General features: G+C 39.9%; 1 protein-coding gene across 9 annotated transcripts in view; it reads left to right on the plus strand.

Moving 5' to 3' along the window:
* Positions 1-24646, plus strand: part of BTRC (beta-transducin repeat containing E3 ubiquitin protein ligase) — a 120668-nt gene that overhangs the window by 60976 nt on the left and 35046 nt on the right. For 8 of the 9 annotated variants that reach the window (XM_010564830.1, XM_010564832.1, XM_010564834.1 and 5 more), the window contains one exon: positions 972-1061. In XM_010564830.1, the coding sequence (XP_010563132.1) occupies positions 972-1061 (90 nt within the window). Of the gene's footprint in view, positions 1-971; positions 1062-15783; positions 15818-24646 lie in introns of those variants that run through there. The other variant, XM_010564839.1, reaches the window with a different exon arrangement.

Consider the following 24646-nt stretch of genomic DNA (forward strand, 5'->3'; position numbering starts at 1 on the left):
TATCTGAGGTAGCAACATCTTCTCTGTGGTCCACTTACTACTCTTGCATCAAAGCAAGTTTGTGCTTGCTTTTGGGCTGCCACTTTTGCTTGGGAGCAGTTTTCTGTAAATGGTGACAGGCACTAGGGTGTTAATCCAATACTGGAGCTCTTAGGTGCTACTATGATCTTACTCCCACTAGCAAATGAGCTTAGTCAAGTAGTAATTAAACAGGTGTTCAAAGTGTGTGTGTGTAGCCTCCATTAGAAAATCCTGAGTTCTTCAGGCATCTTAGTTTAAATAGCCAAATCAACCAAAGTATAATTTTAGGCACAGTTCATAAGTACTGTTCATATGCTGTCCTTAAAAAAGGGAGGGACTACGGGTGATGTGTTACACAAAGACTCCCAAGTCTGCAGCCCCAGCTGAGGGGGTCCCCTGGGCAGGACAGTGTATGAGTTAAAGAAAAAAGACATTCTACTTTAAAAGAAAAAGTTTTGCAAAATTGGGAAGATTAAATACAAAATACAACAGGTGAGATGTCTGCATTTGCTCCTTTCTGATTATAACGTTCGTACTGTCCCCATGTATTTTTACCTGATAAAGACAGGCGACATTTATTAACATTTGCCATACACTGTGATAACTAGTGTGTAGAAATCACCTTGCTTTAGTTGTTCGGTTATGCAGCATTTTGTGAAAGACCGAATGACTGAGGTCAGATTTTTTTTTTCCTTTTTCAAAGGAAAAGAGGAGAAAAGTCTTTTTTTTTTCTTCGTATCTCAGAACTATAAAATTGTACATAGCTTCTCAGAGGACATGCATGCCCTGAACATAGGCTTTTGCTGTAAACTAGTTTATTTTGGTTCTAAACGTTTATACCTTAGGAAAAAGGAAATATAGTAGAGTTGTTGTGGGTTCCTGTGCCAAAAATGTGGTGCCTGAAAGAAAATCGTGTTCTTCTATTGATAACCATTTTAATCTTTCTGCAGACCTACAACAGCTGTGCCAGACTGTGCTTAAACCAGGAAACAGTATGTCTAGGAAGCACTGCTATGAAGACTGAAAATTGTGTGGCCAAAGTAAGTAAGAGAACAGCTTTGGTTTTGAGGGGTTTTTAGCAGATTGTTCATTGTTAATCAAAGAAAAGTTCTTGTTAAAAATTACAGTTAGAAAAAAATATTTAAACAGAAAGCAATATTTTGGGTAGGCTTTTCTGTCCTTCAGTGTAGAGATTTCAGACTTGCTGTTTTTCTCTGTTGGAAAGGATTATTTGAGTCCTGAGCTATCTAGGATTGAAGGGTTCATTCTGCTATGCAAGTAATAGGCTTTTCCAGTGGGATGACCTATGCCTGCCATGTAATTAGCTGTGGCAACTTCAAATGATAAATGTCCAGATACATGCTAAAAATACTGCATGAGAGCTCTTTATATCATGGTTTCCTTTCTTCACTACCAGAGAGGGGGCGCAAAAAGAAAGACCTTCCAATTAAAATACAGTGAATGCTGTATTTAAGAGAAATGGAGGAGGGAGATGTGGCGGTTAGAATGGTAAGAAAATATATATTTGCCTGTCAGAGAAAAGTCCTTCCTTGAATGTGGTTGGCAAAGATGAGGTGCCATTAGCCACCCTCTTTTCTTAAAATTCAATTTAACTAGAGTAAAACAACATACATGTAGGGCTGTTTGTGAATGGAAAACATTTGAACCGTGACGCAATATGTAAAGAAAGGCTGTGCGAAGGTTGTGTTTAGCCTTGTGTAAGCTTCGTATTTCCACTGAAAGGAAGTTTAGAATGGACATGCAGGACAGATCAGTGCACACAGCCATCTGTTACTGAAACCAGCTGGCATTTTGTTGCTCCTCTGTCACCACAAACCTGACCACTCGAAAGCCTGTTTTCTCTTTCGGTTATTTATTCCTTGATCTTCTTGAAGTCTTTTTTTTCATACTTGAATGGTTGTTAAAGGTGCCTTGTCCCTTCGGGGGCCACTTTTGTATTGACCTTTGAGATAATTTCCCAGCTAAATCTTTGCTGGGATTTTGCTGGTGAAATTTGGATGTCCCATTACTTTTGATTCCTGTCAGGGAATTGGCCATCATAAAAGTTTGTCATGGTGCTTGCAGGTGACTTAGCACTCATAAACTGTGCTTGACAGGCCAGGTTACCTTCCACTGGAGAAGTGCTTCTGAGAGAAGCTACCAATCTTGGTACAAAGTACTAATATTTAATACCAACACCTCCATTCTTAACTCAAGATGACTGGTATTGCACACTACTTCCTAAGGTGCTTTGTGATACAAAGTAGGGTGAAACTCTTTAAGCAAGATGCCAGAGCAGTGCTGACTGAATTATATCGTCATGCAGCATCATTCTGATGCCATGAAGCAGCTCACAGCAAGCTAACTAGAGTAAACCCATTCAACCCCATCTTTATAGCTTTATAGCATCTTGTTTGACCTGATCATCTTACTAAGGAGCAAGGATGTGCAAGAACTACAGCTAATTTAAGTGATGCCTCTTGTAAATGAAATGACATACCTTTAACATCCTAATGCCCCAAATAATAAACTCTCCTAAAATTGTGTTTTCAGTGGGATCATGGCGAGATGTGTGGGTAGGGCTCAAGGCAGGAACAGCAAGACTTGTTTCATGTTATTGAGGGTGAATTTAAACCATCACCCTGGAGATGAAAAAGCATATGTTTTTAAGTATTGTGTCTCTATATGCTGTAGGACAATATATATGTATATATGCTGTAGGACAATCTGCTGTCACACACACACAGACACACACACATATATATATGAAAAAACATATATATACATGTAAAAAACATAAGGACTTTTCTGGGGATATAATTTCCCTAGTACTGGCTTGCCTGGCTCTTGTACTACTTTGCTTTCCCAGCTACAAACCAAAATGAAATAGGTTCTAAGAAAACTTGTCTTTCAAATTCCAGAAGTGTTGAAGCATTTATAAATCCAGTTAGCTAAATGCAGATGGCTTAGTGATGGCATAAGCAAATGGCACAACTGTTAAATGTTCCCTAGGTGAAGGGCTTAAATGGGATTTAAGGAGTTCAGAGGACTTCTAGCCTTATGCACATGGTGAGTTTTATCCTCCATGATTGATGTGTCTTACAGCCTTGGACTTTAAAATGTTTTGTGAAGAGGATGAGTACTGGAAAGTATAACTGCAGGTTTCTTTATCTGTAGCACTTTTCCAAAAGTTTTGTAGGGTTTTCAATTTTTTTTTTTTTTTTAACTGGCAGTGAAAGACAAAAAGGATTACTTTGGAAATCATGATTTGCCTTTTCTGATTCTGCAGTGTAGTATCAGCCCTAACTGGGAGGCACAGTCAGCATTATCGCAGGCTTGTCAGATATGTCAGTCAGTCTGCAAGACGCGACAGTTTTTCTGAAAACAGAATTTCTGATTCTGCACCTACTTGCAAAAAAGAAAACTGTGCTCTGTTAAGACTGTATTAATGCTATTTACTGATCGTGTGCTTGATGTTTCTAAAGTTTATTCAAAGAATGAAATGAAATTTCCCTTGAGGCCACACACATCAATATTGAGATATCTTTTTTTCAAGATTGAAGCACTGTCCATCCATCAAGCTCTCTTGTGAACGAGTGCTTCTGTACAGGACATCCAGATGTAAATTACCAACTTAACAACTGGCATTCTTTCTAAAATAGAGGGAAAAGAAGTATATTATAAACAGATATACATTTTCAAGTATGGAAAGTAGCATAGGGCTGCTGTCTTTTTGACCACTCAAGGAAGTCTGTGTTTGTTAGGAAACCTTGTCTGCCTGGTTTTCTATACGATGTCATGCCACCTGTGCAGCCACGTGCTCAGGGGCTTTTGCAAACATATGGATTATATAGTTTTATTCAGACATTTAAAAATTAAACTAGAAAATCATGTTCTGATGAATCTTTGTATATTGTTCTTAGCCCTGCTTTTCTGGTATTTGTCCTCTGAAACTCTGTTTTTGAGACTTGGGCATATTTGGGTAGAAGCAAATAAGGAGCAGTAGAATTTTTTTCAAGTGTGTGCATGTTTTGACTGAAGAGGTTGGATTTTAAATGAAAAATTATATATTGTGATGCACAGATATGACCTCTGTGATCTGTAACATCAATTCTCTTCTGTCCTCAGGTGTTTTTCTGTTAATCTGTTGGCATCTTTTTGTCCATTGGCTTTGAGTGATCAACAAGTCTGATGTATATTTAACCTAATGTCTTTAAAAAGGAAATGCAATCTCTAATTGTTTTTATATATGTGTGTACACACACACACACATATATATAAACTCCTTCTGTTTGTCTCTTTAGAAACCGAAAAATGCCTGTGAGAGGATTTCTTTTTATGATACTACTGGTGTGCAACCACAAGTGGACAACTTTGTCAGGAATTCGTGCTAGGTGCTTAAATAAGGTAGAAATGTAGCATGAACCTGAGCTGCAAGGACAGGGTGTTTGGTTTTAATGAGGCTTATTGAAATCTGGCCAAATGAGCATCTGTTCCTATTGTTTGTTCCATATTTTGTAAGCCAGTACCTTCAGGCCAGATAATGGTGTTGGTGTGTGCTTCATCCTCAATTAGAGAGGGGCACAGTTAAAAATCCCCTGGCATTTGGTATGTCACTAGGATTCTTGTGATGCTTCTGGGTGTGCAAACAAGTTTCTCTTCTGTTCTGCACCCGGGACCACTTACTTTCTGTGGTGACCTTCACACTTTCTATTTGCTCTGCGATAAGGAATGCTCTGGTGTGTCTCCAGTTTCCTTGGCTGAGTCTTTGCTTGGATGGATTATATATATCCCTGTTTGCAAACAGAGGTCTTATCTTTTCACCCTTTCATAATGTGGGCTGTATTAGGTTTAAGTTTTGCTGTTCGCTTGAAGTCCATTAGATTTTGCGTTTCCCTGAATCATGGAAATACCCTTTTGATTCAAAGTGCTCTTTTCTTTCCCAGCAAGAGACTAGTCTACAACTGATCTCACAGAGTTCTACAGTCAATACCCATTTCCTGCATTCATTAGGTCTTTACTGTTTATTAACTCCTGCAGCCAGTTCCAGTTTGTCTCTATCTGCTATATAAAGAACTGTTCTCAGTTTCATTTTGCACATTGAATTCTTTCCTACATGTGCCAGAGATAGATACCCTGTGGCGTACCTGCCAGAGACAGCACAAAGACACCTTCTAAATGGCATACAGCATCCCCAGGTTTCTACTGCGTTCTGGACTCAGCAGCAGCTGGGAGAGGGTCTCTGCCTGTATCTTTAAGTGAAACTGGAGGAAGAAAAATAGGGTCATACACACCACCCTTGAAAAATTAGACTTCTGTTTCAGGCCACTCCTTGCTACCCACATGTGATAACTGGTCCTGCTTTTTAAGGTCACAGCAAACCAAGGGACTTCTCAGGGTCTTTTAAGCATGTTGTGTCTTACAGGGAATCTTTGATTGCTGTTCATCATACTTTTAAATGTGCATGCAGCAGAGGTTACAGGATTGAACTAGAAATTCAGAAAGGGTTTATACCCTTTGTTTTTAGCACTGTGATTTTAGTCTCTGTGGCCATGATGGCTTTTCTTGCTCCTCGTCAAAAAGGGAATCAACAATACTCTCCTTGCAAAAATGTTGTGAAATTTAACTGTCTGATGTTTTTTTTGACTCTTGGATGAAAAGTCCTGCTTAAGCATGTAGTGATGTTCTGCCTGCTTGGCAAGCTGTTTGTAGTGTACAGGAGGACAGAGAGCTGTGTTCTGCTCAATTCTGGAAACACAGAACAGGGCTTGGCACTTCAAGTGCACTATGTGAAGTTTTCTTTCAAAGATGCATAGTATTGTTTAGCTATAGCTACACATTTTACATTCAAGGATGATTCAGCTAAAGCAAGGAGTGGTGGAAGTAGCTGGTAATTGAAATCTGCCTGCCTTTGTCAGTTCTTTCTGCATCGCTACTTCCAAATTTTTAAAATAAAAATAGTCTGCACAATAATAACATTGAGCTCAGAATTTTTATATGAATTCAAAGGAGAAACCACAAGTACTCCTTAATAAGCAAACATTTAGGGTTCCAGGCTCAGTGTTCCAGTTGGCAGTAGGACAAATTGATCTAAAGAGTGTCCCTCTTGTACTCTCAAGTCCCTTTATGTCACAGATTGATGGCTTCTCTTTCCTGAGAGTGTCCCTGCATTTACTTTGCATGAACAACACAACCAACTCAAGAGTTCTGCTGTGATACACCACTGAGTCGGTATATCTTCAGCTAATGCATAGTTTTCCAGTACTTTTGAAGACTTTCCAGTCCTTGAGATTGAAATTAGAGCAATTTAATAATGAACAAATATTACTTGACTAGCTACATTGTTTCCTGTTACTCTTTCCACTGTTTTAATGAGAAAGGGGAATTTTGATTAAGGATGCTTCTTCCATACCTTAATTTTTAGTATTAAGCTTCTGTGTAATGATGCAGAGGGGCTGTCCGTGGACATGCTTCCAGCTCCAAACCACTCAGTAGCAGTGTGTCCCTTTTTGTAGCTTGGATATACCTTTCTCTGGGATGACAGTTTTTGAGGCTGTGGTAAACTGGATAAACACTGCCTCAGCCACTGGCTAATAGAGATTTAAGCATGTCATTTTATCCTTCTGTTGTAGGTATCCTCTCTGTAAAAAAAGGGTTGTGTGAATGGCAGGTATTGCAGGGACATTGCTGGGATTAGTTAATGTTCAAAAGGTGCTTTGAAACTGTGAATTCTCAGTATTTAGACAGCACAAGTAGAAGGCAGCATCGGAGGTTTATCTAAAAGCTTTGACCTAATAATGATCTTCCTTTCTTAGTAGTATGTCTACTTCTATCTTAATTGAGAGTTTCACATTTTTTAATTTTTTTTTTAAGGTCAAGACAGTTTTTATGCTTCAGCTTCCCCTCAGTCTAATAACCGCTTTGCAAATGACTGAGAAAGAAATGTGATATTCCTGCTCCCCCCACCCCACCCCACCATACACATTCTCCAGATTTTGATAGACTTGTTTTATTTATTTCCAAAATTATATCCGCAGGAAACAAGCTGTTTAAATTCAGATTATGCTGAAGCAAAATGGTCCTGGTATGAGAAGCAACGTGCTGTTTTATGAGCGCAGAGTCCCTTTTCTCATAACTGATTGATAGTAAATATTTTCCTGAAGAATTATTGCCAACCATGAACAGTGCAACTGTTTCACTTTTTTTTTTTCGTGCTACTTGCTGTACCAGCCATTGTCTGTAATTAAGATCTACAATTCACAATGCAGACGTTTGCACTTCCTCTGGGTCTGAGCTATTTATAAGGCATTTCAGCTGTTCAGAGTTTCTTTTGAGTGTTAAACTACATGTAAACAGGCTTCTTTAGTCTTCAGTTACACAAACACTGTGGAGTGGTTGTCATTTCTGCTTCTCTTACCACCCAAAATGACTTTGCATGTCAGTGAAGCCACGAATTAAAAAAGAATTACGCTTGAGGTTTTTTAAATGCAAAAGAGACTTCGAAGAAATAGTAGTATAATAGTTAACTCATAAATTGCTTTATAGCTGAGGGTGTCTAAGTGTGTTCTGGAGATCAGTCCTCAAAGCTCTGCAGTAAGGATGGTCAGTCAGGTAATACGCAAAATCTTGATATGAAGAATCATTTCCAAAGTTCAGTCAACTCGATGGAGATGTTTCTACTTTTTGGAGCCCTGGATTTGGAGTATCAAGAAAGCAAATTGAGTTACCTGTGAAGTTGAGTTCAGTAAATACTAGAAGGGCTCCCACACAGATCTTAGAAACTCCTTCTCAGGTTTGACTGGTTCTAAGGAAAAACTTTGTCGTGGTGATGACAGTCAACTGGAACAGGTTGCTTGCAGAGGTTCTGCAGCCTCCATCCTTGGAGGTTTTCAAGACCAGGCTAGATGAAGCCCTGAGCTACCTGGTCTGACCTCATAGCGCACCCTGCTTTGAGCAGGAGGTTGGGCTGAAGAACACCTGAGGTCCCTTCTGAACTGAATCATCCTGGGATCCTCTCAGTATACAGGCAGTGAAGATGTAATAGAAATCTTCTAAAATTTAGAACTTGACCTGGCATCCTTAATCAAAATTCCCCTGCAAGTGTATTCTGTGTAGTGTCACATGCTGTAGTTCCACCCTAAGCGTTTGCTGGTTTGGTGATTGATACTCTGCGTAAAGAATTACAGCCTGGATGTCTTCATTCAAGTCCTGTCACATTAAGCTTGTAAGGAGTGTTCACCAGGGTAAGAGTTATGAAACGAACTGGTCTTGCACTTACAAAGTACTTTAGGATCTTTTGTGCTGGAAATGTGAAACAGTTTGGAATCCAAATCATTGGTAGCTTTAGTGGTGAATGGTGGCAAACCTGATGAGAAGCATCGCTTCTTAAGTAGTCACCTGCAGTGGCAGCACCCTCAGATGGTAGAGAATACAAATACCATTAACATGACATTAACTAGATATGTTTTCAGTATTTTTCAAATGCAAAAACTGAAAAAGTTGTTTGAAATACGTGTCCAGTTCCTGTGTTAGCTTGTGGTGTGAAATGCTGGAATAATCATTTCATAGTGTAGCCCACTGCAGGGAAGCCATTGGTGTGGCCAAATGTCACATTTCAGAAGGCAGAGTTCTGAGTTTAGCCTTGCAAGAGAGCCTCTAAAAATGAGCCCATTTTTGTAGACCCATGGGGGTTAATGTGGGGTAGGCTCCAATGTCTTTGCTGTTAGGAGCGGACAGGGGAGGGGAACTAATGTGGAGCGAGTTCATCGTCAGGCGTGTACTGCAGCATTGCCCACTGATGCATGCCGGATCACCCGCACGCAGAGATCACATGGCTCCTCCAAAAGTCAAACGATCAATTCGCCTCGTTTTGGCTCTGTACTTAATGCACAAACAGTGCGATCTGCAGGGCTGTAATTGCATTGTTAGGGCCAAGGAACAAGCCTGTGCCTTTTCAGCAGACAGCTGGCAGGGAAAGAGGCATGTTGTTAGGAAAGAGAGAGGCAAGGCAAATAAAATTACTGCTAACGCTCAGAGATCGGCAGGAGTCCTACTTGCCTAATCTTACCGGTGGGAGCAAGCGGCTGTTGTAATCCAATTATAGCAGCATAAGCAATTTGTTAGACACTCCGCATAATGTAACAATTTCCCAATAAACTCTGACTTGTAATAACGTCGGCAAGAGCCCACATAAATCTGCCCGAATGGTGGGGGCTGGAGTGTTCGGCTGGGGGCTTGTAATTTGTGCCATCAGCACGTTTTGTGGAGTGTGGTGTGGTGCAGTCTTTCAGTGCAGGAATTTTAAGGAGAAAAGCATGGCACGCCCCTCCAAGAGAAAACCATTAGCAAGGGTCAAAAGAGATACCAAACAAAGCTGGGAGGTGGCTTTTCTAGGAGGGAGAAAAAATCAACCCCCAAATGGAAGGCTGTAGCTGATGAGGATTTAAAAATATTAAAAAGCAGTAATGTAGCGTTTTAAATTACAGCAGTGGGAGGAGGGAGAACTAGAATTACATCTGTTTTGGAGGGGGAGGGAGGAGAATACCCTTCCTTATATTTAAGCCGTTTAAATATTAAAAAAAAGCTCAAGTATTGAAAGGGATGCTCTGTGCTTATAAGACAGAGAAGCCACGGATCCTGTCCCAAGCAATTCATAATCTACAAAGGGAAAAAAATTAAACCTTTTCTGGTATCCAGTTACTCTCCCGTTGTCTTTCTTGCAGCTCCTAGCTGGCTTCATGCATATTGGCACAGCATCTTGACGATGTGTCTGAGAGATAAAACGTAGGTCTAGAACCATTCACTTTGAGCGTACCCCAGTGAATTTAACTTTTTTGGCACAATGATGAATGTCCCCTCTGGTTCATGCAGATCTACACAAAGAACTAATCTAATTTAGATATTATTTAAAAGTAAAATCAGTCTGCTGCACGCTGCCTGTCACTCTTGGAGCACATTGCGAGTTACAGCATCATAGACACCAGTTTAAGGTTTATGTTTAGCAAGATTTAAGATATCATATTTCTGTTAATCCTTCTATTTAGCGTTTCCCTTCGCTAAGATGCAGATAGGCAGCAGGCAAAATAATGTAGGTCCCTTTATATACAGCATAGAGACTGTCAGAGGTCTGGGATTTTCAATGTAGTTCTTACCACTGTTGCGGTGTAAAAATGCCCGAGTTCATACTGCTAACAATACTTTATTCATTTCTTAGCTATGGGATCCTGTGAAGCTTCAGTGTGGAGTGACATTTCTGCTCTGACTCATTCCCAAGTTGTGGCAGCACAATGCCTTTTCGTAGGGGAAAAAATAGTTCCCAGCTGTACAAAACAGTTTCCCTTGTCATTTGGAGCTCCTGCTCTCAGTCCCTGTGTTTTGATGCTGGGCTATGCAGGCTCCTTTGCTTAGTAAAAAAACCCAAACCCAAACCTAAATTGTTGACTTTGTACATACAGCTCACACAATCATGCCCGTACTGTGTTTGCCTTTACGGTAGCACCATATTTTGTGTGATTTTGGGGTGTATGTATATATTCACCTGTCATATTAGTACTGAGATGATTTTTATTTAAACTGTAAAATAGTAGCTGAGATGTGCAGGCAGGCTGCCATGCAGATAATGCTGCATATTTTGCCCTTCTTTATGTGGGAAGTCAAGCCTCCATTGTTCTTAATCTTCGTTGTCTGCCAGCGTATCAAGATAACAGGCTGAGACAGTGACCGTTTCCAAAAGTACCCTAATAAATATTTTCTTTCAACATAAATTGCCTAAAAAAGTGTGTTTAAAGAGGGCAGGTATTATCTTAGTTTACGGAAGCTGCATCAATAAACAAACTGCAGTGCTTCTAATAAAGCCACTCAGTGTCTGGGTTTAACTAATGGCTGATTTTCACGGCTTTGACAGTGAGCTGTGTGCGTTATTTTCTCCTGATATTGTAAAAATAATGAGAGCAAATTAGAACAATCAGTTTACCCAGATAGCTGCTGATTGGAGGTGATGGGCAATATGGCAGCGGGTAATCCATCTTCGGGCTCCTGTCACATTAACTTCAGCAGTGTGGAAAAGATCAGGCGGAGCGAGCAGGAATCCTGCCCAATCAGAAAGCTGAAATTAATGAGAAGAGCATTGTTCTGTGATCAACCTTTTAATTAGCAAGAGTGGAGATGGAGGGAGTGATGAAGCTGGCAGCACAGCTGCACAATGCTGGGCATGTTTTCGGTGAGGGGGAGGAAAAACATGGGTTTTAAATTACCCCTTCTGTGCTCCCTGTACACCGGCAGTGTGTCTTCATTCTAAACCCCTTAAAAGATCTTAATAAACAGCCACATCCAGGTTAATATTGCAAACGTGGCTGTTACTAATGAGTAGTTTCGAAGTAGGTCCTTTCGGGGGTCATTTAGGAAAATGTTGATCACTGTTTACAAAAAAAAGAGAGAGAGGCAGGGTTTGGTGTTGGATTTAAAGTTTCACTGCATCAAGGAAAGAAGAGGGAGACGGATAAAATTAGAGTAAGGGACTGCCTGTTTTATTACTCTCCTCCTTATTTAGTATATGTTTGAAATAAGATTCCTCGGCATATATTTGAAATGAGACTCCTCAGTTAAAAATACTACGCGTGCCATGTGGCTTTCAGCAGCAAAAAAAGAGGAGAGATCAAATACTGCGTTGATTTCTTAATGCTCCTTTTTGTTGGTTTTTTTTGTTGATTTTTTTTTTTGCACCAACATTTTTCAGTTTATTCACTTACCAACAAGAAATTCTAATTTGAAAGATTTGACTGCTGTAATTGCTAAGACTGACTTAATTTTTTTTTTTTTTCCTTTGTGGTTTGGTAAAATTGCAGTTTTCTCAAGTACGTTCTAAAAATAGATGCTGGAATTAATGGCTGTCAGATCTGAATACCATTCTTAGGAAAATTGGTATTTTTGTAAAGGGGAAAAAAATAATGTGGGGAAAAGAGTGATATTAGGGGGCAATTTCTGTGAAGGAAAATAAGAAATATTACAAAATAGTGTTAATGTTTGCAGTGCAGGGGGATCCCTCTACTTCTGATTAACGTGGTTCCTGTTCTTCGTTCCTTGCTCTCTGCATTGTGTTTTTCGGGCATTCCTTTTTTCCTTCCTCATAATTCCCAAAGAAGTTGTAACAGTTGAAGAGTGAGGCTCCATCATTCTGCACACGATGTCCATGCTGCTTTTCTTTCATTTTTCTGATCAGGACACAGGCTCTTTTCACTTCTAGGTATCCTACTTTCTGATACTGAAAAGCAAGTAAAATCTTATCAGTTTGCAAGAGAAGCCAAAAATCAGCACACTGCGCCCAGCAAACTGTACAGGCTGTTTGTGTGGCTCCACTGTAAGCTCACACCCACCCATCAACTTTGCATCGCTTACTTTTAGGTAGGTAGCAGTAGAGAGATGCGTTAGAAAGGAAAGCCTGCGTGGGTGAGGTGGTTTTCTTTGGTTTTTAGTTCTAGGCAGATCTCACCATCTTTGCTTTTTGTAGTATTTTGAACTTTCTTACTTTGTAACAGTGATGTAACTTCTTCCCTCACCCTTCTTTAAAAATGCGGAGGCTTTGTATGAGTTTGGTGATATCCACATAGTTTTTATAGCTTGAAAGACATTGCATCTCTACAAAAAAGTTACCCTGATAAATCAGATCTTTTGTGGTACCTAAACCAGTTGTATTTCTAATATAATAATGAGTGGGTCTTGTAGTTCTGCCTGTAAAGGTTGTCTAATATTTTCTTTTATAAGAAACGGTTTCAATTTTTTATAACTTTGCTACTATTTAACCCTTTGAAGTAAAATTTTATTTCTGCCTTAGTCTGATTCCCCTCCACTCCCTGCAGCCTGAGGCAGAAGTAAAGTTTGGTGTGTAGCATGAACAGTATTCACTTAGCGAACAGCTGTTCAATATTTTATTTTATTTGTGTTGTTTGTTCTGTGCCCTGGGCTGTATTTATTGCATGCTTTTCAAGCCCTGGTCAGAATATGGAAATACAGACTTCCTCCTGGGGGTTTCCTCTGTAGTTTGAGTGCTTCACAAACCTTAATTAATCTTTCCAGTGCTTCTTGGGGTGAGGGCTGGACTCACAGCATCCATTTTTTTGCGGAGAAGTTCAAAAGTTACTTTTACAACTGAAATCTAGGGAGGAAATAGTTTATTTACAGTAAGCAACGAGGCCTCACAGGAGGAATATTAGATAAGGAATTATGGCTCCAGATCTTGAGACATCTTTTGTCTTTGTCATATTCTGCTTTTCCATCTCAGTTCTTCCATCTGTAAAGGGGATAATGCTGCTTAACATTTCCTTATTAGACATTTGAAGATCTGGAAACATGGTATCAGTTGAAGCATGTTTTGTACTTAAGTGTTATTTTCGTTTATATATACCTAACGTTGATTGGGCTCTGTTCCTCTGGCACCTTCTCCCTCCCCAGGTCTGTCTGCATTTTTAAAAGGTTGTGTTAGACATGCATCTTGGGGAAAGATGCACTTGTCATTGGTTGCATTCAAATTTGCAATCAAATATGATCCTTATGGGAGGCAGGGGGAAAGTCTAAGAAAAAGTGGACACTTTATAAGCCAAACATTTTTGTTGTTGTTGCATAAAACACCAAAAGCTCTCAAAGCCTTTTGTTCTCCTTTAATAAAACACAAATCCCAGTAAATTATTCCACAGATGCTTAAATCAGTTTCAATTCCCAAAGAGATTCCCTTGTGGGCTGAAACCAAATGGTGAATATTTACCCAAAAGTAATCTTACTGCAGGAGAATAACAGGAAAGAGGCAATGTGTTGCAGAATTCACCTTAAGTATGGAGTCACTACCATGACTCTGTAATGGGATGTCCCAGCATGGGGTATAATATCATAGTGTAAATATGCCACATGTGAATTAATAGGCAGCCTAAGGATTGTTAATGTTTACATACATGTTAAAATGAACATACAGCTAATCTTAATTCTTTTAACCTAATAAAATAATTTTGTTCTACCTCCTTGTTAGGTTTTGCAACTGCAATTGGATGATTTTATCTGTGCTAAAAGTTCTTGGTTGTTTTTTTGGATCCTATTTTCTATTAATTTAGTTTAAAATGTTTCACATATTTTTCACATTCAATTGTCTGTGTTTTGCATTTTCTCCCTGCAGTTTTTCTGCCTCTCTTCCCACACATGGCTCTCCCTGTTCTGGCCCCTTCAGTTTAAGAGCTAATTTGAGACTGGGAGACATTTACTCCCTAGTAACGTAGGGGAAAAGTCATTCTCTGGGGTGTTTTTCTTGACCTTTTTTGCCTGATCTCCCTGAAGTTTTTCTCTACCATCTTTCAGGATCAGAGCTGTGTGTAGAGTGTTACTACTTAGTGTCTTCTCCCTGAGGCTCAGACAGCTTAGGGAACATTAACATAACTCTGCAACACCCTGCAAAGTAGCCGCATAGTATCTCAGGAGAAAAGGGGTGTCTCAGCCAGGCTCAGATGGAAACCTGCAGAGAGCCAGGAGTAAAAGCTGTTCTCTGGCTCTGCTGACAGTCTAGTCATCTTCTTTAACTGCAAGTTTGTCTTTTTCCTTTTACAGTGGTATGTGCTCGCCTTCTGGACTCCCACCAATTTTAATCACAAGTTCAATAACCACCACCTTTTCATTAAACTCTAAAATACTCCTCGTATGAATGTAACTTTCTGAACATCAGGACTGACATAAAAGGGAAGCCCATAGAGCAATATACTTACTTCTATAAAGCTAGTGTTGACCTGAGGCCACCACAAAGGCTTTGATGTACAGCCAGGTTCTCAGACAACGTTGTATGTTCTCTGAGGATGTTACAGCCATATCGGCTTCTGCAATCTAAAGAGATCCTCACCCAGCCAGGACTCCTCTGTAGAGAGGTGGCTTTCATCTTTGAGTAAGCTACCCAGAATCCCTGTACAAACTGCTGCAGGGCATACTGCTGCAGGGCAAGTCATATGGACAAGCCAGCTTATTTGGATCTAATAAAGAAAATAATTAAGTAATTAGAGCCTATACAGGAAGAAATTTTCCCAGAACCCTTACCTCTCTCTCACCCTGCTCTGTAGCTTTCAAAGAGCTCCCACAACCTCAGTAAACACACTGCTAGAAACAAACGCTAAGGCAACCAAGCACACACCAGACCATGTTTAAGTGACAAAAGTTCTCTGTGCACTTCCTAGACTATATATGCTTTGTCCAGTCCACCAAAAGCCTTCCTGAATACTGTTGGTGAAGCCAAACCCAAGCCTGTTTGTATTATGTGTTAGAATTTTCCTACCTCTGGGTAAACTCTATATTTTACTTATTCGAATTATCCATTTCTTTCTTTGCTCTGTAAGGGCTAGCAAACTGTCTACTAGCTGTTGACAGAACACTAGCAACGTTTTGTTTAAAATTTCTCTCCCTCTTTTTTTTCTTTTTTTCTTTTTTTTTTTTTTAGAAAAACAAAACTGCGTTAAGCTGGGTCACAATTTTCAGACTCAATTTAACTTAGAGGATTTTTTGTGTCTTTGGAAAAGAAATAGCAAGTCTCATATATCTAAAGGTTTTGTATGTTTTTTCCAGCTGTATAGTCAATATTACTATTCCCCAGAAATCCTTCCTTGCTTAAAAATTACAGTAGTATCTTTTTATAGGTGAAATACTTTAAAGTTTGGAAGATTCAAAGTTTTCACTTGATTGTAACTGTCCCCTTTTCATATACGCAGTATGAGTCAACATGTGATACATGGTAACTTTGTTTCTCAAGTAATGAAACCTGGTATCTGATCTATAAAATGTAAGTACATTAAACTTTTTGTGAATAATATAAAAAACAAGGAGAACATTTATTTAAAGACAAATCATTTTGTAAGTTTACCTGTTATGGTTTTAATAGCTGAACAGTTATTTATAAACTATTACAGAATGTAATTTGTCTTTAAAGAAATTATAAAACCTTAGCTGCACATATGTTAAAGTACTAGTCCCTAAAATATATCTTGTAGTTCCCATGAAGGTGGGGTCAGAGAAATGTGAATTTATAGGTTGCATAGATAAGTTATCAGTTGGTAAATGGGAGCAGCACTGTTGAGTCTGCAGTCTCATCTCCTACAATAATGTTTACTAGAATAAAACAGTTCTCATTGGAGAACTTGATGTCTTACCCTCAGTTTACTTTGAAATATGTAATTGTCTTTACCTTCATTTCTGCCCATTTGTCACCATAGTAACTTCTTTGGATCAAGTGCTGACACTTAGAATCGCTTCTGGTATGAAAGACCCGATCAACAGGCTTCAAATCCTGTCCTCTGGTGGAGACAAATTTACCTTCAAAGTTTCCTGATACTGAACTGAAGAACTCTTCACCTTAGGTGGGACCTCAAGTGACTCAACTTAGTCTGCCTGGAGATCAGACACTTGCCTCCATCATTCTGTGTCGTAAAGTAGATCACCATCAACTGGCAGGACAAGTTTTGATCCTGCTGGTCCTAAGAATTGGTTTGGAGTTGTACTGGGCTCCAGCTGGAGCCCGGTATGAGTTTTTGCTCTTTGTGGTCCCAAGAATGGCAGATACCCATTGCAACCTATACCCAGATAACTGGTCAGTTAAAGGTAGAAGCTAGCAGAAGACAGCAACAATGTTGATATCAGCCATGTATCTTTTCTTTTAAATATGGAGACAATAGGCAATTGTCCCTGGAGACAACAGAGTTCATAGTTACAACAGCAGACTGCCCAGCAGGTCACAGCCTAATCTTCCCAGTCAGTGGTAAATGACTTGAAGGTAACTCCTCCAGCAAAAATGCCTCCATATCAGGGTCTCTAAGGTCACTTGCATTTCTGACATACAGATCTTACCTTCATTGAACATCCAAACATCACATGAATGCACATCTTAAAGGTTTGCCCCAGATCCTATGAGAGTTTACGTGGAGGCAGTGAAGGTTTGAAAAGAGATATTCTGTGTTGCCATGCAATACATTTGTTATAAATGCATCAGAGACCATGAGGGATATCCTGTTGAACCAACTACAGACACAGTGAATATAGCCTCAGGGCAGTCTGAAGTTACCTATGAGTCTCCTGGAGCTGAGAAGATGGATAAAACCATACCAGAATAAATAGTGTTCCTGTGTGTCATGTGCAACATAGCAGTTCAGCACCTAGTGGAAAGGTGTAGGTTGTACATTTCATACATCTCAGGTATGCTCAGGCTCATTGGGCACATGCCAGACTGAAAATTGACAGCTCTCTGGGTGAAGCAGTCACCTGTCATCCATGATAGAGGAATGAAACCTGACCTTTGTATAGTTAACAGAGTGCAGCCCAGAGTCCAATCAAAGTTCTCTACTCGTTGAAAGTCAGTTTGCTCAGTTACCAAGTTTGCATCTGTGCCCTCTCAGGTATACTCTGAGCTATAAGGTGATGAATGTCCTCTTGCAGAACAGGACATTGCCTGGTTTGTATCATTCTACCTTCTGGGACCTCACAGGTCACTGGTTCCAGCCTCTTGTCTTGCAGATACTACTTTGCCCCTTTTACTGAGTTTCGTCTGACAACCAGTTAAAGGTTGGTCTGAGGTCCTTTTTACATTCTGTTTCCATCAGAAGATGATTCCAGAACCCGATTCTTCTAATGACTGGAAATCCTCTCCAAGTTTCCAAGCTAGCTTATGCACGGAGAGATTATACTACTGGTTCTTTGGCTTGTTTCTTCCTTTTGTTTTAATAGTTTCTTTTCCCTTTTTGGTGTTTATCCCCATATATTTTTAGAGAGCAGTTGTATCCTCTTTGTTTTATTAGGATAAATTGAATGGTCCTTGGGGAGTGGCTTAATTTAAGAAATGAGGGAAGAGAAATGGTGAAGATGTTTCAGTATTTCTGATTGAGGAGTTTGTTTTCTAGTAGGAATTTATTCATATTTACTTTTCTGTCCACTCTCTCTTACATGAAATTGTCAAATTATTGCTGTAAACTGTACCGCAGCTATTAACAGTCTTGTGTACATGTAAAGATCTAATTCTTCTGGTTGATGTGAAGCTTATGGTTTAACTGTCACATTAAGGCAGTGACACAACCTGCATTTCTTCTGAAAGGAAAAGGAAGGTTGGGCAAATAACTGCATGCTCCCCTTTGTTATTGTCAGGTATCCTGGTCCCTTCATTCTCTTGGAATGTTGTTCTGCCCTTTGCAGTACTCAGTGAATACTGCTGCTTGACTGGATTAGGTCTCACCAGTAGTCACTGCCACTAATTGGCAGATTTTAAAATTTAGAGTTTTCTCGGAGGGAACCCAGAACGGGAAATAACTCATGTTGTGCAGTAAAAGAAACTGTTCCATATTTTCCTTCATGTATATTTAACACAATCTGTAATTTACAAAAATAGATTTGAATTAGTCTGTCTGTGGAAGCTCATATCTAAGATAACTTCAACAAGGCAGGCAGTCCCTTGTTGTGTGTGACTGCTGGCTTAGTTGAGGCTGCAGCTTGGAGACAGACAGCAGTAGTCACTGTATGTGTTGCTGAACCTTATTGTTGAGGAAAATTAAAAATGAGGAACCATGCTTACAGACCTGAAAAAAGTATTCAAAGTAGCTGCAATTACTTATTTTACCATAATAGTGAATCTTGACAGGCAAGTAGTCCTTACCTGCTCAGCTCATAGGGTAGTTTGAAATTAGGGAATGAAAAGGGCGCTGTATGCAGCCAGGCTGTTTGGGTCCTGTGTCCAGCAGGCAAACTTGCCTTCATGATGCCCTGAATTTGTGAAATGTGATAGGTCTGTCCTAATTGTGTGCACAGGGTCAGATTTAACTGTCTTCTCATATCCATAAAGTCTGAGATGCTCCTGTTGTTTCTCAACACAAAATGAAACCCTTGTAAGTGACACAAACTGAGAATTTAGTTAAAATACATGATGATTAAAATATTTCAGCATTGTTTTTTCTGGCCCCACTTCTGTCAATTTAAACAATAGCTTTTGTTCTTAGACTAACATTCATTTAGAAGAAAATAAAAGTGAAAAATACTTAACTATACTACCAAAAAAAATTAGATTGTTAATTAAGAAAGACTTGTAATTTCTCAGCAAAGCAAGCCCTCTTTCTGACAAGTAAACCTTCCTTATAAGTCTTTGATTGTAGGTAATAAAGATGTTGCTTAATTAATGCCAATTATGTGCATGTGTTGTTTCCTTTCAAGTCACTGGATTTTGCAAAATTGTGTGAACTACAGAGTTGAATCAGGTTGTTCTCCTGCCATGTGAATTTAGATCTGTCAGCCCTGTTCTGGATCATAATTTGTAATCCTGGACAGTTCTGTGGTGGGTTGTATTGGGAGTATTTTGAGATTTGATTTAGAAGACTGCAGATGATTAGGCATCACAGTCAATTAATTTGTTGTTGGAGACCTGAGTTTTGAAATTGGTTCAGGTCATAAATGAAGATAAGTTTGGAATTTAATAATTTGTGGAAAGAATCAGCTCCAGTTCTTAGAGAACACATGCATCATAAGAAAATCAACAGTTTTTGAAAAATTTTGAATAGTTGGAGGGATGGAATTTAAAGTAAAGATTGGATGTCCAAACCCGTCCCTCGAATACTGCATGTTCTCAACTTGCAAAGCCAGAGAGCAGGCATATCTGCAGTACTCTTTAAGAACCTGGTATTTTGTTGCTACAAAGAATGAATGATAACAATAGCAAAGGCTTGTGAAGCCCAGAGTTGGAAAGCCTTTAAAAAAATAATTCTCTATACAGCATCTTCTAAAAGGAATTTCGGATTTTGCTTATGATAAATGAAATACACCAACATCAGACAACTATAACTTGGCTTCAGTCAAAACCTAAATCGCTTTTCTCTCCAAAAGCCCAGGAAGTGTAGATGAGCTTTGACTATTATGAGGTTAGAAACACAGAGTCACTTAGGTTGGAAGAGACCTCAGGAGGTCCAACCTTCTGCTTTGAGCAGGGTCAATATTGAATTCATTAGTCCCCGTTAACCTCCACTGTGAGGTACCTGCTTCTCCCAAGTTTTACATACACAGAACATCTACCTTACAATTCAAAGCGCAAGTCTTCCACTGCACCCAGAAATGAAACCCAACACTGGGAGTACATAATGTTTTTGCATGAGAAGGGCTACATTTGGCACTAGCTGCTGCCTCCCTTTATCTCCTAAGATAGCACTGAGGACCTCATTAAGTTACAGAGTCTGGAAGTAACAAAGGCACAAAACCAATGGCTGCAAACTGCTTCCTAAATGAAGATGGGAGATGTATTGCTTCTAATATACAGAAACAATCAGAGATCTCAAGTTTTGGTACTTGGGAATGTGTATGTGGGGAAGTGCTGCTGATGCCATGTCTTACTGCAGTTTGGTCAGCACAACCTCTCTCTTACCTGTCTCTGATTCAGATCCAAGCCACAACTATCTGGAGATGCAGGGGAGAACAGGTGGACTGCAGTGTCAGCCCAAAGAGGCACACAACTGAGTGTTGCCAGCATCACTAACAGATCTGCAACTGCGGAGGTCTTGCTTTCACTTTAGATATCCTTTCACTCCCACTGGACAGGTCAGATATTGGACTGTAATCCTCTCCTGCCACATGCAAGAGGTATGGGGAGAGAGAAGTTGTTGCTGGTGCTTTTCTCCAAGTCCTCTTAAGGGGATAAAAGGAACAGCTTTGGATGCCATCTGTACTGTGGGAGGGAAGCTCTATGTGTCAGGATTTGGGTGCAGCAGCAAGACTGTGTACAGAGTTTGGGCCCAGAATGGCAAGGACAGCTGTCACCCAGGGCCAAGGAACACTGGTGGGCAACGCTGGGAAGTTTTTGTCAGGTGCTTCTGTCATCTACTCGGGTCTAGTTACTTCTAGTCTTTCTTACTGGATTTGTCAGAGACGTAAAAACGTAGCTGTGGATAGCCTAACACATCCTATTGTATTTCCTCATCTCTGTCACATACTAACATTAAAATTGCAAACTTCTAAACCCAAGCAATGTTCAGAAGTCCCCTGGTGGTTACATACTGAAATTGCTGTGATGAGTAAAGGAACTTAACTAAAGCACACCCTCCCTAGGGCGCTTACCTTTAGGGGTGAGTTGTTTCCATGCTTGTATTGATTTTAGGAGTGGTATCTAGATGCGGTGTCTCAGTTTGAGAAAACTCGAGGTGAAATTTTTTCTCAACACACTCGACTTTTGATTCTGCTTTGGAAGGCTGCTGAAATTATTATTACAGCTGCGTTTTTTCTAATGGGTGAAATCGAGTCTGTTTTGCTTAGTTTTTAAATGACAGATTTGTTTGCTGGTGCGTGAGGGGAAGTTTGCATTTGTGTGGAGTGTGGTGTGGTGTCACCGGGTGACATTGCCCTCACTCACCACCTTTTGTGCAGAGGCCTCTGAAGGCATTCTCAGCGTTGAGCTGTGCTTTGTCTCTATGTGAAGTGTGTTAGGATACACCTATTTAACCAATAGACTCGTGAAATGAAGAAGAGTGACTTGCCTATGGCAGCGCAAGAAGGCAGTGGGAGAGGTAGGAGTAAAACTCAAAAGACTTGGCTCCCATTTTCCTTTCTCATTTTTACATTGTACTGCCAGCTTTCAGTTTATCAAGAATTAATAAGTAATAATCTATGATTGAAAAGGGCTGACACTCTTTCTGTCATGAGATGTTTCTCTGTCTTCAGCATTGTGCAGAACTCAGCAGAGTTACACCTTTTGAGTTTTACTTAAGCAGCATTACTCAATATTTAATGCTGAAATAGAAACACGTAATTCACAGCTGCAGGCGACCTGTCAGCTGCATTGGGATGTTTGTCAGCTGCAAGGGAGGGTGAGGTACCAAGACTTTTTATGCCATGAAAATTGAAAATTTTCCACAACTTTTTCATTTAATTTCTTGCTACATTTCACATTGTACACACGGCTGACATGATAATCCTTCAGCTGGTCCTAAATTACATTTTAAAATAGCGATCAGTTAATTATAGCAATCTGAGTATTTTTAATCAGTTATAGAGGGAATTTCTCCTGACACTTGTTTCTCCTGAATTTCAGGTAAACTAGTGGATGTATTCTTAATTATTCATGTGACAGCAAAAAATAAATCAAATAAAAATTACGGACAACCCTACACAAGGCTGTGTTGGATGAGACCAGGTAGTCACAGCTTAGCATCTATGGCTCTTCTGTTTCGAGAGTGCTAGAGGGAGCTCTAACCCCTCGATCAAAGGAACAGGCTATGAATGGTGCACATGATAGTTTGGTCTGTGGTAGGAAATGTTGAATTCTCTTGATGTTTAATTTGATTTTGTAGCAGAAGGTTGCATATGTTTTTTCCAGCCATGATCCCAAATTGCTCTTCCTAGATGAGAAGATGCAAATACTGTGTTTTCGAGTATACTAATACTAGACTTAATACAGGCTATTGTGAGCTGACTGAAAAGACAGGAAGCAAGTGAGAGGTATCACAGGTGTTTTAACAAATAGCATGCAATGGTAAAGTGTAATGTTCCCTTCCTTTCACAAAGGAGGACAATTCTCACAGTAGAAGACCTAATGATATTTAAAAGAATATACTTTAAACTGTTGGAAGGAAAAGCTACTTTACTCAGTATGTAATTGGTTCTTAGATGTTTAACCAATTATTCTAGTAGAAGTTAAAGAAAGGGTTGGTGATTGTTAGATAAAATTACAATGGGATGCATCCGTGCATGAGGATGGAAGAAATTTCTCACATGATATGCTCCACACTTATTGCATTCTTGATATGATGGGAAAGTAACTCTCAGAAGTGGGATGAAGAGAAGAAAAGAAAACGTAGCCTGTATTTGTAGAAAGGGAAATGCAGGTAGATTGATACCATTTTTACTGTTTATTAATCTCATTAAAAGTAATAGTAGAGTCAAGCCTTTGAGTGAAAGAACATTATGTGTAGAATACAGTATGTCGAAGGACCAAGTGAGGCTAGCAATCCTGTTCTGCCACAATTTACTGGGGTTTTTATATTGCTTGTATGTTATATTCAAACAATTCCAATTTGATTGAGTTTAGTATAGGGAGTGGAATACTGGAAGGCTCCCTCCATCCTTTAGTTTGAAGATTTTTTCTGAAAGATTATTGGCAGCTAAGCACTGAGCCAAGGAGGAATCCCTAGTGTGATAATCTGTGACTTGGGCTTCTGAGTTGTACAGTCTGAGCATCAGTTGATAGGGACAAAGTCTGCTCAGCTGTGAAAATGAATATGCCTTCCTGGAGCACTGTTATGGTCAGAGCTGGTCACTTGTTGCAGAAGGTACTATTTCTTGCCTTTCTTCTGTCATATACTTTCACATCTCAACAGCATTTGGCCTAACCCAACCTAATGAAATTTCTGAAGATTCAGAATTCATCAGAGAATGTCCTCAGCTTATATTTTTGGAGTCTGTTCCTCAGGTCATGAATCTCTTGCCAGGTACCCATGAAAGAATGCACCAACACAATCTTAAGGTATAAAGTCGTAGAAAACTAAGTTAGGATGGACCTTTGGAGGTCTCCAGTCCAACTGCCTATTCAGAGGACGTTTACCTTCACAACCAGCTCATTTTGCTGGGGACCTTGTCCACTCGTATTTTGAAAATCTCCCTCTTAATGTCCAGAGTTTTGCTTGCTACAGCTTGTGCCTGTTGCCCCTCTTCCTGTCGTTACGCACTTCTGAAAAGACTCTGTCTCACTTTCCTCTGTAACCTCTCTTTAGGTAGTGGAAGGCTAGTAGGTAGCCCCCGGTCTTCTCCAGGCCAAACACATCCAGCTCCCCTAGCAATCTTAGTCGTCCTCCATGGGAATCACCCCAGTTTGCCAGCAAGGTAACATTTGACTGCAAGGTTAACAGAACAGCTTATCTCGAGAAGACACTGCTCATTAGTGAGTGAGAGTTATGGGATGATCTTGTAGGGGTTATAGGATGCTACAAGTCAAAATCTGTCAAGATTTTGGCTGCAGCCCACTGACCAGCTTTGACCTGACACTGAGAAAGAGTATTTAATGGACTTTTCCTCTTACAGCTGCCCCTGTGGTGGCTGCTAACAGCAGTAGTGTTGGTATCAGCCAGTGTGAGCTGATGAGTTGGTCCTCTTCTAGATGTAGCTGTACTGGTGGAAAAGAATACCACTCGGCTTTCGTCTGGCTGTGGCAGGTTGCTGCCCTCCAGGATCTGTCAGCAAAACTGCAAACCTGCTTTCAGTTAAGATGAGGTGTTTTAGCGTAGACAGTTTAAATAGCAGGTCTTTGCTAACAAGCTTATTTTGACTGAAATAGGTTAGGGAGTGCTTGTGTAGCCAACTCTGCCAGCAAATCTAAGGAGTATGTTTGCAGTGGGAGCAAAGCACATATGTGAATCTTGCGGCTCTTCAGAACACTACTGCGTTTTTGTTTGTTGCATCTCTCCAGTATGCCTGGAAGTATGTAGTACTCCTGTAGCTGGAAGATGGTATATGATATCCCACTTTTATATTCATGACTTCCAGTTCTGAATCACTCACTTTGCCTTGGCCAGGTAGTTTGGTGCGCTTGTGCCCTCTTTGTTGTTGGTATCAAAATGCATCTCCAAGGAGGAAGTTCATGGAATATAATACTGGGTAAACTATC

The sequence above is a fragment of the Haliaeetus leucocephalus genome, unplaced genomic scaffold (genome assembly GCF_000737465.1).
Source record: "Haliaeetus leucocephalus isolate CR32 unplaced genomic scaffold, Haliaeetus_leucocephalus-4.0 Scaffold184, whole genome shotgun sequence".
Classification (NCBI taxonomy): domain Eukaryota; kingdom Metazoa; phylum Chordata; class Aves; order Accipitriformes; family Accipitridae; genus Haliaeetus; species Haliaeetus leucocephalus.